This window comes from Myotis yumanensis, unplaced genomic scaffold (genome assembly GCF_028538775.1).
Source record: "Myotis yumanensis isolate MYYU_CA2020_CCGP unplaced genomic scaffold, mMyoYum1.0.hap1 SCAF_10, whole genome shotgun sequence".
In the NCBI taxonomy this organism is placed as follows: Eukaryota; Metazoa; Chordata; class Mammalia; order Chiroptera; family Vespertilionidae; genus Myotis; species Myotis yumanensis.
Window position 1 is genome coordinate 16,245,445 of NW_027223761.1, and position 27,066 is coordinate 16,272,510.

A 27,066-nucleotide genomic window follows, 5' to 3' on the forward strand; every position below is an offset into this window, starting at 1 on the left:
ATGCAGGCCGAAGGGTTGTCAGTTCTGTAGGTCATTGTCCATAGTGACAGCAACCCTCCCCTCCCCCCACTCTCTCCACCCCACCCCACCCACCCGCCCAAGCCCAGGCAGCTTCTTCCAGCGACAGGCCTTGAACAGGACGCAAACAGGAGATCCGCTGTCCCTCGAGACTCTGCCTGGTCCGCGCCCAGATCTCCTTGGGGAGCTCCAGCCAGCGTCACCCCACCGGCCCGCCCGCCGCTCGCCAGCCAGCGGACACATGGTGGGAACGTGAGGGGGCGGGGCCTGACTTGGCGCCGGTGGACCAATGGCCCGGCGGGAGGTTCTCAGCCAATGGTAGAGATGCTTCAGAGTCCGAGGGGCGGAGACACAGAGAGGAGCGGCGGCGTCATAGGTCACTGGGCGGGTGGGGGCGTGGCCCATAGCTCTGACAGGGGCGGAGAGGCCGGGGCCGGCACAGTCAGGGCGGCGATGGCGGCGAATGCGGTGACGGCAGCGGCGGCGGCCCCAGCCCCGGCGGCCGGCACAGATGGCGCCTCCTCAGTGCATTGGTTCCGCAAGGGGCTTCGGCTCCACGACAACCCGGCGCTGCTGGCGGCAGTGCGCGGGGCGCGCTGTGTGCGCTGCGTTTACATCCTCGACCCTTGGTTCGCGGCCTCCTCCTCGGTCGGAATCAATAGATGGAGGTGAGGGGGACCGGGGTGGGGTCGCGGGCTCGGAGGGACGCAGCCTAGCCTCTGGGACTCCCCAGGAGGGACAGGTCCTGCCCGCCAGTTCCCACTGCCGGCCGGGAGACCCCACCTGGGGGAGGTGGGGCCGGGAGGTGGAGCCGGTCTCCAGAGAAGAACCCGGGACCGGGAAGCAGTTGGTCATCGCGCCGATGGCCCGGGCGGCCCAGGGCTGGACCTCCGACAAGTGCTCCCGCACTGTGTGTCCTCCTCTCTGGGCCGCAGACATTCCTGCGGGACAGGGGTCATGATTCCCGTTGTGCAGATGAGACCTTAAGCCTCAGAGACACGGAGTTACCTGCCCAAGGTCCTGTAGCCAGTGAGGGGCACGGGGCTCTTCGTGCCCAGGGAGGGGAGGAAAGGAGATATGAATTACGGGGTGAGGGTTGGGTCGGGTCTCTGAATCTATGGCACAAAGATGATTGCATTCTTCAAGTAGAGAGCCCATTGCTGGACTCCTGGAGGTCATTTCCAAGCCTCTGGATTGTTTGAATCTGTCCTTTCACCATCCTGGCTTCCTTCCCCCAAGACTGTCCTGCCGCTGAAGGTGTCTAGAGCAGTGGTTCTCAACCTTGGCTGCACATTAGAATCACCTGGGAATCTTTTTAAAATCCTGATTTCTGGGCCTCATCCTCCGGAAATTCTGTTTCTTTGTTTCTAATGTTGTGGCCCCACCCCATAACAAAGAAACAGAATTTCCGGAGGATGAGGCCCAGAAATCAGGATTTTAAAAAGATTCCCAGGTGATTCTAATGTGCAGCCAAAGTTGAGAACCACTGGTCTAGAGACTCTGGCTTAGCATTAAATAGGGCCAGTGCTGGTCTCCCCTTTATTATAAACAACTCAAGGGCATGCTCAGTTAGAGGCACAGTGTGTCCTGAGCTTGAGAGCAGTAGGAGGTTGCTAGAAGAAAAGAAAAGGGAAAAAAAGGAACCAGTCCTGGCCGGTTGCTCAGTAGTTAGAGCTTCGGCCTTCCGACCAAAGGGTCTCAGGTTCGATTCCTGGTCAAGGGCACAAATGAACTTCGGTTGCAGGTTCCCAGCCCAGGTAGGGGCGTGTGCAGAGGGGGCAAGCAATTGATGTGTGACACATCGATGTTTCTCCCTCTCTCTGTCCCTCTCCCTCCCTCCCTCCCCTCCCCTCTTTACCCCCCCCCCACCCCCACCCCCCGTTTCCTCCCTCCTTTACAGAGAGGAAGGGAGAGAGATAGAGAGTCAGAAACATCGATGAGAGAGAAACATCGATCAGCTGCCTCCTGCACATCTCCTACTGGGGATGTGCCCGCAACCCAGGTACATGCCCTTGACCGGAATCGAACCTGGGACCCTTCAGTCCGCAGGCCGACGCTCTATCCACTGAGCCAAACCGGTTTCGGCTAGATTGATTTTAAAGGACAGTTAAGCCACTGTGGATTAGCTTTTTAACAACTGATTGCTAAGATTAGGGAGCAGCAAAGCTGATATCAAAGGCCCTCTTTGATGACTCCACAGAATCATGGGAAAGGAGTAACTGAGGTAGATGTATTTTCCCTGTAACTAGTGTTGAAAACCAAGGAGTGTTGAGACACCGTGTACCAGTCTCTCTTTAAAGTCATCTGGTTTGTTTGCGTTGTTCGGGGGGGATGTTTGCTGGTGGCCCTGTTGCACTGATAGGCAGGGTTATTCCCAGGATACAGTGGCTCTCAGCACACCATTCTTTCCTCCCAGGGTGTGTGCCCTTCCAAGGGAGTAAGTGCTCCTCGCAGTGGGTCTATGAAATGCCCCCTCCTGCCCATTTATGTAGAGGGAATGACTAAAATCAGTCCCGTGGGGAGCCTGCCCACACCATTTTCACCTGCCCTATTGCTCTGCCTCTGCTCCAGTTTCCATAGGTAGGAGCTTGGGTTTGACAAACATCCTCGAATGGGCATCCCTACCATGGACATTAAACCAAGCCTCAGACTGTGCCTGTCTTCTTGTGGCAGTGTGCCAGCCAGAGCAGAGTCAATAGAATAAGGCTACCTGCTTGTTACATTGTCACAAAGCAGTTTCTTCTTTTATTGGGTTGTGGGGGACATTGCATAGGACTGCCTGCTCCTTTGTGGTAGTGGAGGTTAAAAATCAACAACAGCCTCTAGCTGTGTGGATAGAGCGTTAGCCTGTGGACTGAAGGGTCCTGGGTTCAATTCTGGTCAAGGACACATGCCTGGGTGCAGGAGGCAACCAGTCAACCAATCAATGATTCTCTCTCGGCATTGGTGTTTCTATCTCCCTCTCTCTTCCTCTCTGAAACCAAAAAAAGTACTTTTTAAAAAAAAAAAAATCAACAACAAAAACTTGTTAATTAAATTCAGATTTGCTAGGAATAAGGTATTTATGGATTTTTGTGGGTCACCCTTTTGTGGTTGTGCTTTCCAGCCACTGAAAAGAGAAAAGGGTATAGCAGCTGATGCCTGAGTCCAGTCCTGAAGTCAGAGGCTGAGCAGCAATGCAGATGTTATTTGAGCAATTAATGAGTAGCAGACACTGCTCTAGATGCTACTAGGACACAGCAGGGAACAAGCATTGTGGTGTCCAGAGTCCGGAGCCGACATTTTAATGGAGGAAGACAAGTAAACAACCGTAATTTAGTAGAACTAAATGTCATGAAATAAATAAAAATAGGGGATGAACTAGCGCAGTGGTTCTCAGTCTTGCTGCACATGGGAATCACTGGAGGATCCTTAAAAGATGCCTGGGCTCCTTCTTCCCCCAGTTCCGACTTAACTGTTCTAAGTCAGTGGTCGGCAAACTCATTAGTCAACAGAGCCAAATATCAACAGTACAACGATTGAAATTTCTTTTGAGAGCCAAATTTTTAAAACTTAAACTATATAGGTAGGAACATTGTTATTAACTTAATTAGGGTACTCCTAAGGCTTAGGAAGAGCCACACTGAAGGGGCCAAAGAGCCACATGTGGCTCGGGAGCCGCAGTTTGCCGACCACGGTTCTAGGTGATGGCCTGGGCACAGGGGTTTTTAAGGCTCTCCTGTGGGGCAAGGCCTGAGAAGCACTGGGCTAGAAAACCACAAACCTGAGCATGACAACTTGGTAAATGTCGCAGTGCACTGGCAGGAAGGCTTTAGTTTTGGCATTCGGAAGAAACAAGTGAAATAATACAAAACAAGTCAAATATGGTCACTGCTCCTGGGCCTGGAAACACTCCTCCTACTCCCACCTAACCACACTCTCTGCTCCCATAATCAGATGGAGGGCAGAGCTGCAGGCTGCTTTATGCGCATGGTTGGGGGTTGGGGGAGTGATGGAGCCAGCAGCACCTCTGCATAACTGCAGTGTGTGAATCTTCCGGTGGCTGTTTCTGGATCTGGGAGTGGTCTGGGAGAATTGTGCTGCAGCGTGACGTCCTAGCTCTGCAAACACTTCAGCTGCTGCCTCTGAGAAGCCTCCGTAGAAAGGGTGGGCCCTGGACCATCTGCTAGGGGGGGTGGGCACAATCTGTGATCTCTATTGTCCTCCTGCACCTTCCACACTGCCTCCCTCACAGCATTTTGGGGCAAATGAATCAGATTAAGATAACCATGAATGGCACTTTCTAAGAGTAAAAGAAGACCGAGACAGGCAATCAAGAAATATGTATATTTATTAGTATAGGGAAAGGACCAGCATACTCCTTGCCTTGGTGGTAGTGGGAAGTTTATGAGCTAATTGTAGCTGTATGTGTCTCAGGACTTTCTTTTGTGGAGCACTAGTTGGCTAAGTCCTTTATAGCCTTTTTATTTTTTAATCCTCACCTGAGGGTATGTTTATTGATTTTTAGAGAGATGAAAGGGGAAAGAGACAGAGAGAGAGACAGAGAGAGAGGGGAAAGAAACATCTATTAGCTGCTTCCTTTATGTGCCCCGGCCAGGGATTGAACCCAAAACCGTTTGGTGTCCAGGATGATGCTCCGACCCACTGAGTCACCCAACCATGGCAGCCCTTTGCCATGCATCTGGAAGGAGGTACTGCAGTGAGAACAAAAGAAAGGGAAAAAAAAGATGGGGTATGAGCAGCTTCTAGACTTAAAAATAGGTACTCAAAATAGGCCCTTGTAGATACCTTCTCTCCCTAATGCACAATTCACCTCACTTTTTATTTAAGTCGTTTTCTCGCTGGCTCTGTGCCGCACCTGCGTTCAGGGGCTACTGGGATAGAGGGAGTTGGTAGAAATAAAGTGTCAGCCTACACGGCTCAGAATTAATAATTAATAAAGGATGTAAACTGCAAATGCCCGAGAATGCCGGTGAGAACAATGTGTCTCTCTCCCCAGCACGGGGACCTAATGCTGCTGGGCTGTCAGCGACGTGGGTGGTTCTCCCCTAGAATTCAGTCAGCAGGAAGGGGATTGGGAGCCATCGTCCGTGGCTGGGAAATTTGTTTTTCTCTGAGCCGTTTGCACTGGTACTGAGCGTGTCACTTTAAGGTTCTGCTGCTGAGGAAATGTTTTCATTTGCCCAAGGGATGAAAAGATTCATCCTCATCTTTCTCTTTGAAGTTAGGAAAGAATAAATATATTTTTACCTGCGTGATACTTAGGGATCAATCCGTGATATGGGTTGTTTGTGTTATCCTTTCTATGGGGTTAATACCCTCTCTTACTTAGGAGAAATTAATGTCTATTAATGTTCTCTCTATCCAAGTTGAGTGAGCCTATGATATCATCGTAGTTAGTTAACCTTGAAAGCAGAGAAACTTGATCAAGGATGACCTGGGCCAAAAAAAGAATTCACTATCATCCTCTCTCCTCCTATTAACAAATAAAATACTCCTCAGCACAGAATCCGCCATTTCTAGGAAGGCCTTCCTTAAATATCTGCTTGTCTCATTCTCAGCCCAAGGATCTGCCTGCCTTATCTAAAGGGCTCGCCCCATGGAGTCATGAATTATAGGGTCCTCTCTGTATTTTTGGAAAGGCCAGTTTGGTTTTCTCCAGTGCTGTCTGCCCCTGGCTCCAGAGCATTTATGTAATGTAATTCAGTTGCACACGTTGTCTGATCTGAAGGGTGAGCTTTAACTGCTCACACAGGACCGTGTGCCCTGAATTTTGGCCATGTGAGCTCAGCTCAGAGCTGCCAAGGGTGAGCTACCAGCCCAAGCACTGCCATCTCCACAGCCCAGGCCAGTTTTCTTTAGAGCACCCCCTCATTGAAATAAAGAGAAACTTTATTGGCCAGGTGGAGAGAAGGGCTCTAGGGGAGCACAAAAGGCTCAAGCTTCTGTGTGTACATCTGCCCCAATGAGCATTTGTCCAGCAGCAGCACTGCTCGGGGCTCCTTTGGTGTTATGCAAAGCTGTCACTTGGCAAGCCTCGAAGGGGGTGCTATAGCTGCAGCTTCTCTTTCTCTGGCTGCCTGAAGGCCGGGGCTCCTAGAGGCCTGTTGTCTCCTGGGAGGGGGGGGGGGGGGAGGGGGGGTATCCCGAGGCCTCCCTTCCTGGAGGAGCCCTGCAGGGCTTGGTGAGAGAGGGAGTTAGAAGTAATAATATTTCTAGAATGCCAAAGCAGAGGCAGAAACCAGGATCTCAAAGAGAGAAAGTTTAGTAGAAACAAATGAGAAGAGAAGAAAGTCAACTTATAAACAGAGCCAGGAGTAAGGTTCTGTTTTCTGGAACAGTGCTTCTGAGACTCTCACGTGCAAAGGATTTACCAGGGATCTTGCTACAATGCAGAATCTGATCCTGGAGGTCTGGGATGGAGCTTTTGAGAGTCTGCATTTCACCAAGCTTCTGGGTAGGTCATGATGTTGATCCTCAGAGGAGCAAGGGTCTGGGAGCAAAGGTCCTGGGCGGTGTAGCGTCAGTGCTCAGGCAGGGAGTCCTGGCAAGAGGCAGCGGAGCCTGGTGGGTAAGAAGGTAGATGCTGACACACTGCCTGGGTTTGACTTCCGGCCATTTATTTAGGTGTGAGTTGGGCAAATTACTTAATCTCTTTGGTGCCTGTTTCCTCATCTGTAAAATGAGGCAGTGTATGTAAAACAAGTAGAATAGTGCTTCATTTATTGTAAATGCTCCTTCAATGTTCATTGTTGCTATTATTTTTTTTTTAAATATTTTATTGATTTTTTATAGAGAAGAAGGGAGAGGGATAGAGAGTTAGAAACATCGATGAGAGAGATCGATCAGCTGCCTCCTGCACGCCCCCTACTGGGGATGTGCCCGCAACCAAGGTACATGCCCTTGACCGGAATCGAATCTGGGACCCTTCAGTCCGCAGGCCGACGCTCTATCCACTGAGCCAAACCGGTTCGGCCATTGTTGCTATTATTATCATTATTGGCAGAGTTGGGCCTTCGGCTCCTTGCCTCAGCTATAGATATCTCTTGTCAAAGATGAAAAGGATTCTCATGAGGTTATCTATACTTAAGAGATATTGCAAGGAATCTCTTCTTTTAGTGCATGAAGTTTAGAAATAAAGTTCTATAGAAGGCGCTAGAAGATAGCTTTCAACTGTGCGTGTCAGCCTTATCTACAGCTTCAAGTGGAAGTCCTATGCGACCTGGTGCACTGTGAAGGAAGAGGCCCCCAGAGTGCATGGCAAGGACATTCCTGGGAGCCAGATGGAGGACAGTCTGTCCTGGGGTTGTGTAATTGTGTAATGTGTCACCAGTTATCTCTAGGCTTTCTGTGTGTCAGGGCCCAGGTTTCAGGTGGCGTGAGGCTGTGTACATGGTTTTCTTATTTTCCTCCTGAGAGGAGTGGTGAGGTTTGGGAGGAGGCCAATGCAAGTGCGTCACTCGTCTCTCAGCTTTCCTTTCTGAGGGTGTCAGCTTTTCAAAAACAGAAATTCACAGAGGCAGAGCTTTTGGTTTGCATACACACCATTCAGCCAGTCTCCCGTCGCAACCCCTTGGGGATCAGTCTCCCATCACAAGCCCTTGGGGCGTCTCTGCATGCTCTCTGTCTAGCATGATGCTTTGGACTCAGCTCCTGCTGGAATGTGGGCCTGTGGCATTCACCCTGTGGGAGTGTTGCTTGCTGACATCAGAGGCAGCAGTGGGGCGGGTTCTAGTTGGCAGCCTGGGAGCAGTCGCCGTGTTTGTAGTTAGGGCATGTGATGTGCTGGCCTAGAGGCACAGGGCTTTGCTGTGCTCAAAATAAAATCTGGCGATTCCCATTGTTGTCAGAGATGGGTGGGAGATGCTAAGGGGTAGATAGCAGGAGTCTGACCTGTCAGACTCAGGCCCTGTGTCCACTCATCACAGGGCTATGAGAATCAAAAGGGAGACAAGATGAGAAAACCATCAGAAAAACAAGTGCAATAGTGTGGTAGGGAAGGCTGAGGTCCTATTAGCAGAGTCGCATTAGCTCTGAAAAATCCTACCTACCCAGGTCCAACAGCTGCCCTGCCTTCTGCGGTCATGCTTTGGGCTGTGTGCATGTCTACTGCACAGCCCCACAGCCTGGGCGGGGTCCCCACTTCTCAGGGTTTTGTTTGGCAAGTGGTTTACTCTCCAGGGCTTAGTTCCCGAGGAAGATCAGAATGTCAGTAGAATGCTTGTAGTCAGGTTTGTGTTTGTCAGAGAGAGGGACTCCAAACACATGAGGGCCTGCAGAATCTCCGTCCCTGGAGCAGTGTTTGTGCCACTAAGAAGCCTTAGAAATGGCGGACAGAGAAGAAAACAGTTTGACTTGTAGTCTCCAATCCCAGCTCCGTCACTTAATAATTGTGATCTTAAGCAAATTACTAGTAATTACCCTCTCTGTGTCTCATTTTCCTCATCTTTAAAGTGAGGATAATATTTCCCTTCAAAATGTGTTGAGGGAATTAAAAAGAAAACACACTTACAATGCAAAGCAGTCATATAATAACATTTGATAACATTGGTCACCTTTGGGGAGGGAAATTAAATTCCTAGGGACTCAGGGGGAGGAACTTTTTACTTTGTACCCTTTTGTGCCTTGAACTTTGAACTATATGAATAGCTATCTGTTTAAAATGTTAATTTCATTTTATTTAAAAGTGAAACACATATTATAAAATGTATTGGTGGAATTTCTCAGAAAGGTGATTCTGCCCAGCTGAACAGCTAGTAAATTTTTGTGGTCATATAAAAAAACTTTAGCCCTAGCTGGATTGGTCTGTGGACCAAAGGGTCCCGGGTTAGATTCCATTCTAGTCAAGGGCATGTACCTTGGTTGCAGGCTCCTCCCCAGCTCAGACCCTGGTCTGGGCACATGCAGGAGGCAACCAGTGATGTGTTTCTATCTCATTTATGTTTCTCTCTGTCTTTCCCTCTCTCCCACTCTCCCTAAAATAAAAAAATTAATGAAAAAAATATCCTCTGGTGAGGATTAACAACAATAAATAAATTTTTAATAAAAGTATAATAAAACAATCTTGAAACCACTGAAAGCATGAACAAATGCTAATTTTCTTTCCCCTTCCCTTGATGATCCAGATCTCAGGCTAGGTCACTTGAATATCTGGAGTTCCCTACCCCAACCCAATCTCCATCCCCGAAAGCATGTGAGGATATCCTATAAAGGGGTACTTTCTATGGCCTTCTCCCTCTGGATGAGAACCTGGTGGCCAGAGCCCTGGAGAGTGAACCACCTGCCAAACAAAACCCTGAGAAGTGGGGACCCCGCCCAGGCTGTGGGGCTGTGCAGTAGACATGCACGCAGCCCAAAGCATGACCACAGAAGGCAGGGCAACTGTTGGACCCGGGTAGGTAGGATTTTTCAGAGCTAATGCGACTCTGCTAATAGGACCTCAGCCTTCCCTACCACACTATTGCACTTGTTTTTCTGATGGTTTTCTCATCTTGTCTCCCTTTTGATTCTCATAGCCCTGTGATGAGTGGACACAGGGCCTGAGGCTGAGAGGGAAGAAGTGACTTGCTTCTGATCACAGAGAAACAACAAGAGCGGAAGCAGCTCACATTTAACCCAGGTTTTCTTTATGCCAGGCACTGTCCTATATGTTTTCATGCATTATTTGATTTTCATTTCTTAGCAATTCTATAGTTGATGTTAGATAGGCACTAACATCAACTGCACACTGCAGGTTAGAAAACAAGCTAAAGAGGTTAAGTAACTGCCTAAAGTCATGCGGCTAGTAAGTGGCAAAACCAGGATTTCAGTTGATCTCCGACCATATCACTGCTGACCTAAACCCTAGGCTTCTGGGTCCTGGTATTAATGATGCTACTTGTTTGGCATAAACAGTGGGCCAGCGTCTCCCTGTTTTGTTAGGAGAGAGAGCGACTCTTTATGATGTTACCACTAACAAGGCCTCTGTGGGCTCTGCAGGTTCCTACTTCAGTCGCTGGAAGATTTGGATACAAGTTTAAGGAAACTGAACTCCCGCCTGTTTGTAGTCCGGGGACAGCCAGCGGACGTGTTCCCAAGGCTGTTCAAGGTACGTGTGCAGAGTCCGAGAGAAGACAGTGAGAGTCCGCTCCCCGGGTTTCCCCCAAACTAAATGAGATGATATTGTGACCGAGGAAATGGAAACAGTCAGGGCTGGTCAGCTTGCCGACAGAATGAAACCGTGTTAAGGAAAAAATTCACTGTAACCAGTGTCTTGCTGGAAAGTTCCCAGCTCAGTCCAGACATGGGATGTGGCAAATTATTCAACCCCCGATGATTCCCTGGATGTTTCCTTGGCTCAAGTCTGCAAGATTTATTAGGGCTCTTCCCACGCCAGGAGTCTGAGGGCGAGGTTTCCTGTTCAGCAAGGGGCGTTTCCTGTCTTTCTTTGCTCTGCTAATAGGGAAAAGAGTCAGCCTTTCTGAGGGAGCTTCCCTGCTTCCCCTGGGTAAGTGGCTGATCACATCTTCATGTGGGTAACACACAGGCCTGTTTGCTGTATCAGTAGCCAGCCCACTTCCCCCTCTCCCCCAGTCCCTTTATAAAGCTCATTTTAAAGTCCAAACAGAGGCAGAAGTACTCATGACAGAGGGCTCTAGGGGGTCTCCCCTCATCCTCAGCACCCTCGTTGTTTTTAGGCCCCTCTCCACCCAACTTCCTTCCCTATTCTTTCTGGGGGACAAGACAGGAGGAAAGGTTTGGCAGCTCAGTAAACACTTCATCATTCACTTCACCTCCCTGCACCTCCCCACAAATGCACACATAGAAAGCACGCAGTGCTGGGAATAGCCACCTTTCGTTCAGGGCTGACTATGAGTCAGGCACTGTTTTAGGTAAGTGCTTTACATACGTTAATTCTCTTATTTTTCACAGCAGCCCTAAGAGGGAAGTGCTGCTATCCCTCCTATAGTTTCCCTGAGGAAACTAACTTTACAGTCATGAAGCTAGGAAGTGGTGGTCTAGCATTCGAGCCCAGGCTCTGTGACTCCAAGTTGTGTTCTTAACATCCACACCGTTAAACATTTGCCACTCATCTCTCTCTCTGCATTGCCCCCCTCTCTCCCAGCACCTCCAAGGCCAACCTAGTACAGCCCAGAGACACAGATCAGTCATTCAAAGTATATTGATTGAGCTTCTACTATGTACTACGCCCCATACTAGGCACTAGGGTAATGATGAATGAGACAGCCTGGTTTCTGCCCTGAGAATTCACACTCTAATGGGGTAAACAGACAGGTAATGGGCAACCTCACTGCCATATAATAAACGCTGTGATGGAAAAGGGCAGGATGCAGAATCATATTGAAGGAGAAAGTCAAGGAAGGCTTCTTGGAGAAGGTGTCATCTAATAGGACTTTACTGTTATCCACAAGGTAATGAGTATTTAACAATGTAATCTGTATGAACTGCTAAGCCTGGTCCTTGGCTCATAGTAAGGGCTTCATAGATGTTTAGTGCTATTATCCTTGGACAAGGATAACCAGCCCTGCTCGGGACCCACACCCCAGGCAGGACTGAGTCAGGACCAGACCAGCCTGTGCATGGCAGGACATTTGCCCCAAGGGGTTGACAGTTTTAATACACCATGACTAGAGACTTTGGTTAGAATATAGTTTTCTTTTTGCTAGTTGCATGCTCTATGGGTTATCTGTATTACCTTTCACAGGGCCAGCTTTCTTTCAGCATTGCTAGAAAATCTAGAAATTTCTATCAGAAAAAAAGTGAATACTTAGAAAAGAATTCCCTTCTTTTTTAACACATGGCCTCCTGTCTGGTTTGATTTCTGTGACCTCTGGACTAAGGCTTGTTCCTCCTTCCGGACTCTGAGAGCTGGAGTTTATTAGCTGTTTGCTGCTGGCCTCAGGAGTGTTGCTGTGGAAACCATTAAGACACTACACATAGTACAGGTCTGCCAAGAAAACTAGGCCAGAAGTTTGCAGGGCTGGGAGGAGCTCTGGGAAAGGCCTGCCGAGCAGGGGGGAGGAGGCAATCCCGTCCTCCTCTGTCTCCACCAGTGAGTCAGTGCCTCTTGCTGGGGCAGGGCTCCCCTGAAAGCAGTGTATTTCTAGCCTCCTGCTGCATTCTCCTACCGCAAGGACACAGCCAGTGCACAGGGCACCCACCTCTCCTGACTCTGCAGAGACCGCTAGCCTCAGGCTCCCATGGTGCTGTGCCCTTAGCCTCGCCTCAAAGGCCTGTCCTCACACCTTGTGAACCTCAGGTGGTTTACTTTCCAGTTCCAATCACTGTCCCCAGAGTGTTCTGCAGCCCATTCTGACAGGTCTCCAGACTCGCTCTGTTCCTTCCCAGGACGGAGCTGAGCGCCCAGCACCCAGTGCCCAGCTTCCCCCTCCTCCCCACACAGTGTTCCGTGTAACAGATTCTCTCTCCACAGGAATGGGGGGTGACCCGCTTGACTTTTGAATATGACTCTGAACCCTTTGGGAAAGAGCGGGATGCAGCCATCATGAAGATGGCCAAGGAGGCCGGTGTGGAGGTGGTGACTGAGAACTCTCATACTCTCTATGACCTGGACAGGTAAGAGATAGGCCCAGGGGCAGGTTACCAATTGTGGGTGTTGGTGATTTATGCCCTTGCTGAGCAGAACTCAGGGCAGTGTAGCAATAGAGCCACCTAACGCATGACGTATGGAGTTTTCTAGAAGCTAGAGGAAAATGGACCAGAGTTGGGTTCGTAGAACAGGTCACAGAGAGCTTTACCTGACTTGGATGCAAAGAGGCTCTTTAGGCCCAAGAGATGGAGCGGTGAGGATCCCCACTGAAGGTCTTCACGGACCTGCTCCTAATATGCTCCAGTCCCATCCACTCCTCATACTCCCACTCCAGTCCTGCTCCTCAAAGGCTGCCCTCTGACCTCAGTGGACCCTAAATGTTACCCCTCCCATAGGATCTCTGTTCTTAGAGGTCCAGTTTCTGTACCCAGTACAAGTTCCCTGGGCTCCCCCGACTATCTGGTTTTCCAGGTCAGGCATTTAGAGATCCCTGCAGGGAGCTGATAACTAGAGTGGCCTCCTTCCCTGGGGACAGGCCTCTGTGCTTTCAGAGATTCGAGGAGGAAACCCTTTCCTCCCCTGCCCTGGCAGAGTTGTCACCCTCCTGCTGCTGCTGTTGCTGCTGCTGCTAAGCCGGCAGCCACTGCTTCTCCCCACCTCCCTCTCCCCAACCCAGTGGGTAGCTGCCAGGAGGTGGGTCACACAGCTCTGCACGTGAGCTGAGCTCTCAGGGTGTGGAACTCCTCCTCCTGCCACGTGTGGAGGAGTGGGGAAGTACTGCAGGGCCCACAGCCAGCCTCATATCTCCACTAGAGGAGGAGAGAGAGCCGGACTGAGAAATGAACTCACCCAGCCAGGCGGTTTGCGTAAGCTGCTTCTTGGCCAACAATAGCCCCGGGAATCTGGCTCTAACCCATCCCAATTCATCTTTATATAAACAGCCTCAATTCTCCACTCTCCTATATCTTTTCTTATTACCCGAGTACAGCTATGTTTCTCTTGTTCGTGAAAAAATACTTTGTAAACTGCAAAATACCCTTTAAGTATTAGCTGTGCTATTAATAACCCCGGCCCCAGTCTCCAGTTTAGGGAGGGGAGGCTGTTCTGCACTTCTTTGTTCTAGAAAATGTGGGCCAACAGGGAAATGATTGTCCCACAAAGGAACACATTTGCAGCCCTTATCAAAGGCTTGCTCTGCGGGGAGAGAGAAGAAGGTCCGCGGGGATTCCCCTGGCTGGATCGCCAGGCCGAGTATCCAGAAGGCCAGTGGGGACTGAGTCAACCAGGGAACCTGGGATTGAGTCCCAGCTTGGCCCTGCCTTGCTCCATTACCTGAGGCACCTGCTCCAGCTCCCTGGGCTTCATTTCCCTCTCGGTAAAATGGAGGCATAGCTGCCCTTGCCTCTCCTTCCTACTTAGGGCTAGGACCTATGAGCAGATAACGAAAGGCACCCTCCAAGCCTTTGAAGTCTGGGCTCTTCTTCTTTTTTTTTTTTTAAAATATATTTTTATTGATTTCAGGGAGGAAGGAAGAGGGAGAGAGATAGAAACATCAACGATGAGAGAATCATTGATCGACTGCCACCTGCACAACCCCTACTGGGGATGGAGCCCGCAACCCGGGCATGTGCCCTTGACTGGAGTCGAACCCGGGACCTTTCAGTCCACAGGCCGACACTCTATCCACTGAGCCAAACCAGCTAGGACTGAGCTCTTCTTATCTTGGGGGCAGGGACCTGAAATGAAAGGCCTTGTGAGTGATGCTAAGTGTGCTTTGGGATTCCCAGGATCATCGAGCTAAACGGACAGAAGCCACCACTTACCTACAAGCGCTTTCAGGCCATCATCAGCCGCATGGAGCTGCCCAAGAAACCTGTGGCCTCCGTGACCAGACATCAGATGGAGAGCTGCCCGGCTGAGATCCAGGAGAACCATGACGAAACCTACGGCGTGCCCTCCCTGGAGGAGCTGGGTGCGTGCTTCTGCCTCGTAGGCCAGCACCTCCTTTTTTGTAAAATACCTATTGGTGTTTTCTTTCTTTGTCAAAGTAATGCATGTTATTATAGACAATTTAGAAAATACAGAGAAATGAAAATGGGGATATCAATCACTATTTCCCATCACTCAGAGATAACCACTGTTAATTTTGGAATATGTCCTTCTGGTCTTTTTTCTGTTTGTACTCATAAGTAATCTTTTTTTTTCCTTTTTTTTCCTCCCACTCATAAATAATCTAATGTTTCTAGTTCATGCTTCTGTATTTTGTACTTTTCCCTCTCAAATGATGTAGGCACAGTCTGGTGCTGGCATCAGTGGGCTTTCAAACCAAGATAGCTAAGATTGCTTCTGTTGAAGGGGAGGGTCTCCCAGTCTCTCCAGTTACTGACTACAATATCCTTTCTCCCTTTCCCCTTCCTCCTCAAACCCCCCCCCCCTTTTTTTTATCTGAACAAAGTTAGCTTTCTCACCTGAATACTGCAGTTGTTGTCAGCGAACCTGAAAGGGCGAGTAGTCCAGGATTGTCTCATCTGCCTGGGAGGAAGGGTAGCTGGGAAGGGAAGGCAAGGGAGAGGAGAGGGAAAAGTCACAGTGGGAAGAGAACCAGGATGACCTAGAAAGCACTGGAACATTAAGAATTACCTCAGCCCCAGTAGCATCAAGAACCCACAGTTCAGTTCTTGCAAAGCTCAAAGAGCAGACCAATGTGCCAAGACCTGCTGAGCTAACACTGGCAAGGCTGACCTCCAATCCTGTGACCTGCTCCTCCCCTTGTAGGGTTCCCCACTGAAGGACTTGGCCCCGCTGTTTGGCAAGGAGGAGAGACGGAAGCTCTGGCCCGCCTGGACAAGCACTTGGAACGGAAGGTATGGTCCCCTTTCTGAGACCCAGCACTTCAGATGCTGGCACCCATGCAGTGGGGAGTATGGGGTAGGTTCATGTCTCTTGGTGCCTCTTAGCTCAAAGTGGTTGAAAAATAAAAAGTCTTCCTGCTGGCCATAGCAAGGACAGCAATAACAGCAGCTGCCATTTCCTGGGTGCTTACCACCTGCTGGGCACCAGGCTGAGCACATCTGGGTTAAGTACCTGCTTGCATTATCCCCTTTACTCTTTCAACAGCCCTATGAGGTAGGTATTCAGCTTTCTATTTTGTAGATTAGGAAATTAAGGCTTAGAGAGATTATGAAACTTGCCTAAGGTCACATAGTAAATGGTAGAGTAAGATCTCGTTCTGTGTGATTCTAAAACTTTTGTTAGATTGCTTTCTTTCATCTGTGGACATGTTCTCCTTCCTAAGAGGGTATTGGATCAGGAAAGTCCATGAGATTATTTATTTTGTGTGTATGTGCCCCCCACCTCTTGCTGCGTCCTTTTCAGGGCATGGATTTCTATTTGCTTGGACATAGAGAACGAAGGCGCACCTCCCAGTGCAGTGGGAATTGGCAAGGGGAAGGAGAGGGGCCAAGGTCCCAGAGGCACTCCTTAACGTTGGCACCTGGCACCAGGGTGCTCATGACAGAGCAGTCAGCTCCTCGTTTCCTGCTCCCTGCAGCTCGTCTATAGACTTGGTCCCTGGGTGGCCGCAATGCAGCCGCAGCCTCAGCAGCCCTATGACATGAGTGGAATATTTTTTTATGTAAAGTGGAAGCCTTTTTTCCTTTCTTCTAATCACAGACCATTCTGTGCCTACAGAATTCTTTCATGTCTGTCATCTTATTTAATCCTCAGGAGGTGGGAAATGTGTTCTCATTTAATAGATATGTAGCTGAGGAATGAAACTTGTTCACCATCATCCCACAAGTTAAATAGCAGAGTCAGGACAAGAACTTGGGCCTCATTGGTTGGCCTAATGGTGGTCCCATCGAAAATTCTACTATCATGAAGGGGTGAAATGTGCGCAGTGTTCAAGTCCTGGCTCCTGGCTTTCTGTGCTGTGACCTTAACCAGCTAGTGCCTCAGCTTTTCCCTCTGTAACATCAGGTCTTTCCTTTCTTCTCCTTCTCTTTCGATGCAGGCCTGGGTTGCCAACTATGAGAGACCCCGAATGAACGCCAACTCCCTACTGGCCAGCCCCACAGGCCTCAGCCCCTACCTGCGCTTTGGCTGCCTCTCCTGCCGCCTCTTCTACTACCGCCTGTGGGACCTGTATAAAAAGGTGAGCACTCGGTGAGGGCAGCCCGTCCACTCCCAGTTGCAGCCGCTTGGATCAGGGCCTTCCAGGCCATTCAGTCACCCTAGAAAGGGGCCTTGCCTCTGGTCCTGGGGGTGGGGCCTGGCTTGTGGATCCTGGAGGTGCTTACGTGAGCATTGTGTCAGAGAAGGTGGGGAAGAGTCCGCATTCAAGAACCTGCGGAGCCGAGCACAACCCAAACTGCTGATCCACATAAAATCAGGCTACCAGCCAGAACAGGACAGGCAGAAAGCCAACCTCAGTGTGTCCATAGAGGTGGCAGATCTGCTGGCAGCAGGTGGACAGGGGCGAGCAGGGAGCGGGGAGGAGGCAGGAGGGCGAGGCTGGAGCCCATCCTCAGCCGAAGAGCACAGTGGCCCTCTTGGGCTTGTGTCCAGAGCATCAACAGGGGAAGTTCAGGAGTGGCTGCTGCCCATCAGTGATGAGATGGCCTGGAGGGCTGCATGCAGGTTGTGCCATACAGACCGTAGGCAGATCCTGCAGTAGTGCCCCCAGACAGAGAGTGGGCAGCACAGCAACGGTTCAGCATCTGCGTTGTTTCACATTGCCCCGTCCTGGCCAGTAGCAGGATTCTGTGGCACAGGGTGGCTTTGATGGTTTAGCGGGCAATATGATTTTATGAAAATCATGATTTGCTTGGAGGTCTGATCTTCTAATTTCCTCATGGCCCCAGATCCAGTCTATTATATATAATTTATGTAACCAAAATCTAGACTGAGCAGTTTTTATACGTGGTGATGAGAAAGTCCCTTTGACATTCTAGAAAGCAGAGCCACACGGGGGCCCCTGAGGATGAGGATTATGAGCCAGTCTGGGGAGTTTGGTTCCTAGTGCGGAGTTCGTCAGTGATATCCTTTTCCACTGCCCACCTCTACGCAGCCGTTCTCATTGCTCAGAGCAGAGCACAGCCGGTCCTGGGTTAAGCCTGTGGGCACACTGTGTGCATCACAAGCATGTCAAACTCAAGGCCCGCTGGTTGACATGCTTGGGAGGGGATAGTCCCTCACAAGTCTAGGGAGTTTGGAGCAACCAGGTTCATGGTAGCTCCAAATTCCTTTGTGGGAGAGGTCTGGGGACACGTGATGAGAGCTGGGCAAGCATTTATGTCCCCGGCTCCTCCCACCCCAGGTGAAGCGGAACAGCTCACCCCCCCTCTCCCTGTTTGGGCAACTCCTGTGGCGAGAGTTTTTCTACACGGCAGCCACCAACAACCCCAGGTTTGACCGCATGGAGGGGAACCCCATCTGCATCCAGATCCCCTGGGACCGCAACCCTGAGGCCCTGGCCAAGTGGGCCGAGGGCAAGACAGGCTTCCCTTGGATTGACGCCATCATGACCCAACTGAGGCAGGAGGGCTGGATCCACCACCTGGCCCGGCACGCCGTGGCCTGCTTCCTCACCCGCGGGGACCTCTGGGTCAGCTGGGAGAGCGGGGTCCGGGTGAGTGCCTTTCCGTGGGGCCCGGCCAAGGGCAGCCCCCTCTGGGCTGGGGGATGGGGTGGGATCCTTGGGTCCAGGATATCCCCTCCAAGTCCTCCTTGCAGGCACAGAGGGCCTAGATGGGGCTGTCCAGCAAAAGGGCTTTGGCTCTTCTCCACGGGGCATGTGGTGGCTTGGGGAGAACCATGGCAGTCGGTACCCAGGTCGGCTGAAGTCCCACCCGCCCATCTAGGTGTTTGATGAGCTGCTCCTGGACGCAGACTTCAGCGTGAACGCGGGCAGCTGGATGTGGCTGTCCTGCAGCGCCTTCTTCCAGCAGTTCTTCCACTGCTACTGCCCTGTGGGCTTCGGCCGCCGCACGGACCCCAGTGGCGACTACATCAGGTGAGGATGTAGACCAGCTCTCTGGCCACTGGCCACTGTGGCCTCCTAGGATGGGATACCCTTGACCCTTTGACGGAGGGTCTGGTGTTCTGATGGGTTGTCTGGTGTGTGTGTTTCAGGCGATACCTGCCCAAATTGAAGGGGTTCCCCTCTCGATATATCTATGAGCCCTGGAATGCCCCAGAGTCCATTCAGAAGGCAGCCAAGTGCATCATCGGTGTGGACTACCCACGGCCCATCGTCAACCATGCCGAGACCAGCCGGCTCAACATTGAGCGAATGAAGCAGATTTACCAGCAGCTGTCTCGCTACCGGGGACTCTGTAAGGAGCCCCTACTCCCCTGCCAGCCCCCAGGTCACTGAAAGGAAGGGCGGCACCTGTAGGCTGGGGGGCCTAGGGAGGGATTTCCAGATATTTGTCCAGGGAGACTGAGTGCTGTCTTCCAGGCTGTTACATTGACGGCAGCTGGGCTGGATCAGGCCTCTGAGTAGTCAGGGGAGAGGTGGAACCTCAGTGTCATGGCCCAGAACCCCACCCCCCCCACCTTCTTTTCACCCCTGCAGCTCTCTGCAGTCCTATGAGAGTGTATTTTGATGGCTCCCCTGCCTCTCCCAGGTCTGCTGGCATCTGTCCCGTCCTGCATGGAAGACCTCAGCAACCCGGTGGCAGAGCCCAGCTTGAGCCAGACCGGGAGCATGAGCGGTGCAGGTAAGTAGCAGCTGGCCTGTTTCGGCCTTGCCCATCCGGAGGGCACTCAGGACCACCACCAGCTCCGTCACTGAGGGCTGATGACAGAGGCCAGAACGAATCTGTGCCCCAGTGGAGCTTCTAGTGCCCTTGGGGCAGACAGAGTAAAGGGCCATGCAGATCATCTCAGATATCAGTGCTTCTGGGTAAAGGAAATTGAGTGACCTGATAGGAGAGAGGCTGGGGCAGGGGGGTTACTGAAGGTTAGCTTAGAGCGGAGTAATCAGGGAGCGCATCTCTGAATAGGGATCAAGTAGTGAGAGGGCCAGCCTTTCCAAGAACAGAGAAGAGCATTCCCAGAAAAGGGAAACGCAAGAAATAGGAACAAGATAGGAACAAGCTTAGTCCATTCAAGAAACAAAGGTAGGGAGGCCAGTGCGGCTGGCATGTCCGCAGTGAGGAGCTGGAATGAGAGAGAAGCGGATGAGATGTAGCAGGAGCAGCATTGTGTAGGCTTGATGTCCATGAGGGGCATTCGGATTGTCATCAACACACTGAGAAGGCACTGACAGATGGTCAGCAGGGTGGGGTGTGATCTGATTTATGTTTTACAAAGCTCATTCTGCCTGCTCTGTGGTGGGACAGTGTGGGCAGGAGTGAGTACAGGGAGGCTAGAGGGCAGGCGGTGGCAGCATGGCCCAGTGGTGCCAGGAAAGGAGAGAAGTAGACAGACTTGCCGCATTCTTATCTTCCTCCCTGGGCTCTGGGTGAAGATCCATGAGGTGAGATTGGCAAGAACTCCGGGGCCTTTTCTAGTTTGCTCAGCAAGGCTGGGCCAGGGCACTGCTCATTCTTGCTTCAGGAGGCACATCCAGGGTCGCAGAGGGAATTCCTCACCTTCAGAGCAAGGACAGCAGACAGGCCAAATCAGGCCTGGAGCCCGGAGGTTTGGGGCCCAAAAGCTGGCTCTGCTGCCAGCAGGCCTGGTCGTGCTCTCCTTGAACCTTTCCAGGCGAGGTCATTGCTGAAAGGCAGGTCAGGGGTTAGGCCTAAGGAGCCGCATTGCATTGGTGACAGGCTCCTGCCCCTAAAGAGCTACCACTACACCGTTTCAGGTCATCTTGGCTCTACACACAGCCTGTGTGACACTTTGATCTGCTTCCCCACAGGCCCCAAACCACTCCCCAGTGGCCCAGCATCCCCCAAGCGAAAACTGGAAGCAGCCGAGGAGCCGCCTGGTGAAGAACTCAGCAAACGGGCCAGGGTGGCAGAGTTGCCCGCCACGGAGCTGACGAGCAGGGATGTCTGAGAGTGAGTGGCAGCTACTGACATTCAGCTTCAGGAGGGAAGGTGGGAGAGCGGTGGGGGTATGTGTGGAAAACTACTTCCCTTCTAACTGAAGGCTAAAACCCAGCAAACTAGATTAAAAGTTGGTGCGAGGGAGCTGCATGATTTTTTAGGATTTCAGATAAAAAATTCTACCATTCTGACTTCTATACCTTCTAAAATGTAAAAGGAAATTTTAAAGTAAAGCTCTTTCTTTGCCAGCTAAGGGGGGAAAATTGGGGAGGAGGGGCTCTTTCTACTTTTCAAAGTGAGTCAAATCTAACAAAAAGAAAGCAGAGACCCGGATGTGAAGCTGTGGGAGAACTGGCCCTGTGGCAGGGTCTGAGGATGCTCCAGGCCCCTCTGCCTTCACCCCATAGGCTGCGTTCTGTAGGCAGGCCGGGGGAGGGCAGCACTGGCCTTCAGAAGAGAAGCTCACTCAGCCCCGCCCCGCCCTCCCTGCCCCCCCCCCCCCCGCCCCCCAAGGACTAGTGCCCCAGCTCCCCTCTTCTGTGCCTCTGACAGCCACTCCTCCATTCTCACTTTTCTCATGGCATTGGCTCTGTGCTTTCCTGTTAGCATTCATCTTTCTTGGAAACCTCCTGAAAGCTGTTTTTTTAAAAAGCAAACCTGCTTCCTCCTTCCCTAGAGCAGGAAGAGCCTTTTGTGCCTTTCTTGGAGAAATGTAAGTTATTGTCCTCTTTGAGTCATCATCTCAGGCTGTTCCTTATGCACCATGAGATTGGAGGGTGATCGGCTCCATGGAGCCCATTGATTCTTATTCCCAAACCCCTCTGCTTCAGGGCTGGGCAGGGCCTGCTGGTTTGAGCATCCAGGCTTGAATGCGGTGAGACAGCAAGTGTTTGATGTTTGTGCTCTTTGCCCCACCAGGCTCTTTGCTGGTGGACAGATTTTTGCTATCTTGTTCTAAGGAGCACCAGCAGCCTTAGATACCGCTCTCTCAGTTATCTCTTAGCCCTGTGATACTAAGCAAACTTCATCCCATTTTACAAATCTGAAACTTGCCAGGCTGATATTCCGACTTTTAGGTGAGAAGACCAAAGAACAGAGAGGTTAAATGTCTAGATCAAGGTTGCTCAGTAAGCCTGAAATTCAGCATGAAATTGTTGCCAACAGGTGTGTGAGAAAGGGGAGCATAAGACATATAAATGTGATGTAGTGTGGATGCCTCTCTTCATTTTATCAAGAAAATAGAAGCTTTCTCAGAATACCCTCCCCGGTGTTTCACATTGGTCTCAAGAGCCAGAACTAAGTAAAAAAGTCACCCAATCCTGCTTTTATCTAGATTAGTTTAGACTATTGGCTTTTCAACTTGAGTGAGCAATGGAATCCTCTGGAGAATGTGTTAAGCCACAGATTGCTGGGCCCCACCCAGAGTTTCTGATTCAGTAGGTTTGGGGCGGGACCTTAGAATTTGCATTTCTGACAAGTTCCCAGCAGTTGATGATGCTGTACTGGACTGAACTTTGAGACTCACTGACGTAGACCAGTCATGATCCATGTCTTTGCCAGGCCCACGCCCATGACCCACTGAACAAAAGTTGGGCTCTCTTAGCCAGGAAGTGTGCACAGCCAGGAGTGTTGCATAAGACACACGTGTTGCATAGGAAATGGTAGCAATGATGATGAGGAGGAGGAGGAGAATGATAATGAAGATAGATATTGTTATCATTATTTCAAAAGAACATAAGGTTATAGGTGGATCAGATCATGGAGTGTCTTAAATGTCAGGCGGGTGATTTCTTGGTTTACTCTCTGGGAGCTAAAGGCTTTTGGAACAGGAGAGTGAAATGATAAAACTGGCATTTTTGGAAGATGGACCAGGCATTGGGCTGGGACCCACAGAGGAAATGGGGCGGGAGCGAGCCAGCTGAGAGGCCGTGGCAGTAATCCCCAGTGACACTGCAGGGATGTAGAGGTCAGTGTCTGTTTCTTGCCTCAGTCCAGGAGGTTGTCCATCAGCCTAGTCCTTGTGTCTCCTCTCTTCTCCCCTCAACCTCTAGCACAGTACCAGGGTTCTGGTACCCATATGTGGAAATTCCTAAACACAGCCACTGCCTTCATCTTCAAAATTACTGTCACCAGCTGATTTCTCTTAGAGCCATTTTTTTCTGACTCTCCATTTCTGGCAGCAGCCACTTCTGCCTCGATTCAGAAACTGCCCTTGTCATATCTGAGCAGCATCCCAAAGGCCTCATATGACCCTCATATGGCCTTCTCTTCCTCCCTCTCCTCTTCCTCCTCCTTCTCCTCCTCAGAGGGGAAGTGTTCAGGCACCCAGTGGCATCCCAGCAACAACCTTGTCCCTGGGCTCTGTGGCCCAGTTCTCAGTCTGAGCATCCCCAGAGCAGCAGACAGAGGAGCTTGTGTCCCTGGGCAACTGAGCAGCCTCCTGAATGTTCCTTTTAACACTTGTTTTTCTCTTTCAGCTGCAGCGCTGTGGCTCCGTGAGCAAAGCCTGGGTGCCCGAACAGCCACCACGGCAGCAGAGAGCAACCGGCAGGAAAGCTGATCATCGACAGATCCAGCGAACGTGTGTGTGTGCGCGTGCAGAGGAAGGAGTGTGTGCCTATTTGCGTGTGCATGCATCTGTTTACACTCTTGTGGTTCTGAACACTGCCTGGGCTGGAGAGGTACCTGTAGCAGCTTCACCTCAGCCTTCAGACACCAGGTTAGAGGTCAGGGCTGTGATTTTCAGCCACCACCTGTCCCTGCGAGCCAGCTGCCTTGTCTAAACAGAAAAGTAGGGCCATAGCTGGGACTCCAGCATCGGCCCCTCCCCCAGCCCTTCCTCCCTCCCTCCCTCCTCACATCAGACTGAGGAGCAGGAGGGCAACATTTCTGGCTCTTACCCAGAGCATGGGATTCTAGAGGCGGCCAGAGCCCTGCTGAGCTCCTCCTGACCCTGGACACAGTCCCCTGGCTTGGTTTCTTTCTTTTTTAAAAATTCCCTGTCACTGGGTCCTCCAGACCCTCCCTCAGGCATCTAGGACAGAGCACAAGGCTGTGGGCAGATCTGTAAACTTTCCATCGTACAGAAGTACGCCAGTACCTGTGTGCACGCCGGTACTGTAGACGGAGCATAGGAAGTGCATCCACCTTGTGGGGCTCCCAAACTAAGGTTAGAAATAGTAACCCAGCTCTCACTGCTCCTTCCCTAGAAGCTGAGAGCCAGCCTCAGAGCTGACCATGGAGACCCAGGGCCTCCACCAGGAGGAGGCCAGCTTCCTGGCTCCTCTGGCCACACTCCAGGCACCACAATGCTGCCATTGAGGCCAGCTGACACCCATCCAGGGGAGCCATTCTAGTCTGCTCTGCAGGCTGCCACAGCCTGCCCAGGACTGATCCGCTTCCAAGCTGCCATTTTAGCCCTGCCGGGAGCTGGGTGCCAAGGACCCAGGCAGATGGACTCGGGTGGGGACTGCCAGGCACAGTTGGTTAAGGTCTAAGTAGAGAGCCCACCCAGCAGACCAATCCAACACACCAGAAGCAGCAGGCGGGAGGCTTGACCCAGAGAAACAAAGTCCTTACATTCCAGGAGTGGCCTGTGCCTCCCACCTCAACCTCCCACTGTCGAAGGCCTGTCTTGAGAAAAATAATGGGAAGAAGGACTGGTCAGCTGCAGCAAGTCTTCTTTCCACCCTGTGGCCTGTACTTGAGCCACAAAGTATGAGTGTGTGTGTGTGTGTGTGTGTGTGTGTGTGCGCGTGCGCGCGCGTGTGCACTCATAGCTGAGAGGCTAATTCCTTTGGATTTTTGTCTTTACATGTAACATTAAGCTGGCCTCTGGGCCTTCTCCTCTACCTCCCTGTGACCTTTCCCAGCCTCCTAGCTGTTAACTCCCTGGGCCCCAGCCCTGTCCCTCACTGTCCTCTGTCCTGGGACCAGACCCTGGGCTCAGGCCCATCCCCGTTAGCTGTCCAGCACACTGACAGGCTTCTTCCTGAGATTCGCTCAGCCAAAGAGCTGCCTCTAGAGTCCAACTGTTGTATGTATGTCACCCTCACTAGAACTGTCCCGTATCCTGTGGGGGAGCAGGGCACAGGTGACGGTGTGTATTCGAAACCTTTCCCTAAGCCCCAGCCAGGAGGAAAGAGAACTGGGGACTGTTGCCAGAAGGGGACTAGAGCAAGCCTGGAAGGGCTGGTCTGAAAAACTGAGAAGGCCAGAGGGCTTAGGGCCAGGTCATATTTATTTAGCAGCACCTTCACATATCAGGATGAGCCCCCTCTCCTGCCTATTTCATGATGGCTCTCTTCCCGTGGGCCAGACCACGTACCCCTACTTCATCATCCCTGGTATGCTGGCCCATTCCCAGTGGAACAGAGTGGTCTACTCCAGGAGCTGGGCAGAGTGAGGTGAGGGAAGGGTGTACCCAATGGCCTGGAGTTCTGTGATGGCTTTGTGCCTCCCCTCTCCTGGCCCAGGTGTCCCTGGAGGCTGTTGCAGAGCGTTGCCCCAAATCCTGATCCAAGGGCCAGCAGGGGAAGAGATGGTCATAGGCTAAATGCACTTTATATAGAGATTTTCTGTTGCTGGGAAAGTGTGTTTCTCCCACAGTTTGTGAACATTCACTTGTTTCATAAACGTCTGATCCTGTCTGAGCAAAGCTGTGCTGTCGTCAATCTTGTGGGAGGTCCGAGGACGGAGAGTAAGGCTGAGCCTGAGCGAAGCCTTAAGCCAGACCATCTTGGTTCTGCTGGAACCAGGAGCCTCTCACTGCTCCTGGGAGGTGGGGTTGGGGAGAGAGTGGAAGGGGGAGACTCCTAGGTGAGCAATTGGAGCACCAGATCTTTGTCAGTGTTGGGGGTCAATCAGCCAGGATGGTACGGAGCACTCTAGGCCCAGGATGAGGTTCCTGAGTGCTCTCTGCATGGGCCCAGCCTTTGGTCTGCTTAAACCCCCCAGGCTGGGGATCAGTCAGGCCCTTGGTCCATCCTTTACCTCAACTCCACCTCTTAAGCCAAAGCTGTGTGGTGCAGAAAGGATGGCTTTGGTTAGGTGGCCGAGATCTGCCCACAGCCAAGACCAGGGCCTGGATGCTGATTGTCTCATGCCATCTGACCAGAGTGGTTCTCTCTGTGCAGTGTTCATGGGCTTTCCTGTGACCAATGGAAGTGAGAACATTAGCCCACACACCACCTTCCTGTGGGAAGGGGCTCAGGCAAGGACCAAGCGTATCACAAGCTGCCCTGCATAGAGTGAGAAGGGAAAAAGGGAGGGACTTGACCCTGGGACTTGTTTCATTCTTGGCTCTGCTTTGAAGCCCCTGATGACCCCTTTCCCTCTCTCCCTTCTCCTGGCTTCTATGTAATGTGGCCTTGGCTTAGCCTCGGGAGCTAAGAACAAAGGATACCTTTGTTCCTGAGAAAAATGTTCTGGAAGATGGAGTTTTCCTACACACACACACACCCCTAACCTGAGATGCCCCCTATTTGAGACAAACACACACTCTAAGGAACAATCATTAGCTGTGATGGTAAGATTGCTTTCCTGGGAGGAAAAGCCAGGCACCATAGCAGTAGGTGGTAACTGTTTGGGCACAGTGAAAGGAGTCTGGGCCACGATAGCAGGAAAGGTAAAGTGGCCATTCCTCTGGGCCTGGGGCAGGGAAACCAAGGCCTTTGGCTCCATGTATGGGGTATCTGTTCTTGGGGCTGGAGCTGGGGGTTGTTTGCTGAAGGCCTGGTGCCTGCAGCTCTTTTCTGGGTGCTACATTGAAGGAAAAGGGGGTGATTAACTAGTTGGCAGTCCAGGTTTGTAAATAGGGTTCCACAAGCTGTGAAACAGTTTGCTCCGCTCCTTCTTCAGGGAAGGGTGAAGGACAGGACCTGTCTGGTTGTCTCGAGTGGCCAGAGAAGCCAGTGAGGTTTGGCTAGCAGCTCTATGACCCACCAAAGCTGGGGCTCTGGCCTCGGCCAGCAGCCTGCATGTCCAGCAATCCATGCTCTGTGACAGAACTTGCAGAACTAGCCTTAGGGGAGAGAAGACCAGGAAGAAACAAATCACAGCCTAAACCTGAAATGGATAGAGGTGCTGGAGGGAGCAACAACAAAAAACACCAAAAGAATCACAAGAAGGTAACTGGGGGTGGGGAGGGGGTAGAAGGAAAGGCCCAGAGTTTTAGAGTGTGAGAAGCCATGCCTGGCTGTCAATGGTTGACATTGACCTATAAACCAGAAGTCACAGTTTGATTACCAGTCACATGCCTATGTTGCTGGTTTGATCCCCACTTGGGGGCGTTCAGGAGGCAGCTGACCAATGATTCTCCCTCATCATTGATATTTCTCTCTCCCTCTCCCATCCTCTCTGAAATAAATAAAAATATATTTTTAAAAAAGAATATGAGAAGCCAGCTATAGGGTGTACAGACAAGGGTGTACAGCTATAGGGTGTACAGACAAGGGTGAAGTCGCGGGCCATGACTTCAAGGGTGTCTGTGGGTACAAA

The 27,066-nt window shown here is 51.3% G+C and overlaps 1 protein-coding gene across 1 annotated transcript; it reads left to right on the plus strand.

The window, feature by feature from the left end:
- Positions 1 to 471: 471 nt before the first annotated feature.
- Positions 472 to 25,225, plus strand: CRY2 (cryptochrome circadian regulator 2). The gene is made up of 12 exons (XM_070427860.1): positions 472 to 686; positions 9,997 to 10,105; positions 12,452 to 12,594; positions 14,356 to 14,540; positions 15,344 to 15,432; positions 16,581 to 16,721; positions 17,886 to 18,197; positions 18,430 to 18,581; positions 18,701 to 18,903; positions 19,198 to 19,290; positions 20,439 to 20,580; positions 23,046 to 25,225. The coding sequence occupies exons 1-11, from the start codon at positions 472 to 474 to the stop codon at positions 20,576 to 20,578; spliced, it is 1,782 nt and encodes a 593-aa protein (XP_070283961.1). The 3' UTR covers positions 20,579 to 20,580; positions 23,046 to 25,225.
- The last annotated feature ends 1,841 nt before the right edge of the window (positions 25,226 to 27,066 follow it).

What these genes read in the sequence shown, in the direction of transcription:
- CRY2 (XM_070427860.1), top strand. Translation starts at nt 472, where the DNA reads ATGGCGGCGAATGCGGTGACGGCAGCGGCGGCGGCCCCAGCCCCGGCG. An exon ending in GCCCTCCCTGGAGGAGCTGG is followed by an intron (nt 14,541 to 15,343) that starts GTGCGTGCTTCT and finishes CTCCCCTTGTAG; the next exon opens with GGTTCCCCACTGAAGGACTT. An exon ending in CGGGAGCATGAGCGGTGCAG is followed by an intron (nt 19,291 to 20,438) that starts GTAAGTAGCAGC and finishes GCTTCCCCACAG; the next exon opens with GCCCCAAACCACTCCCCAGT.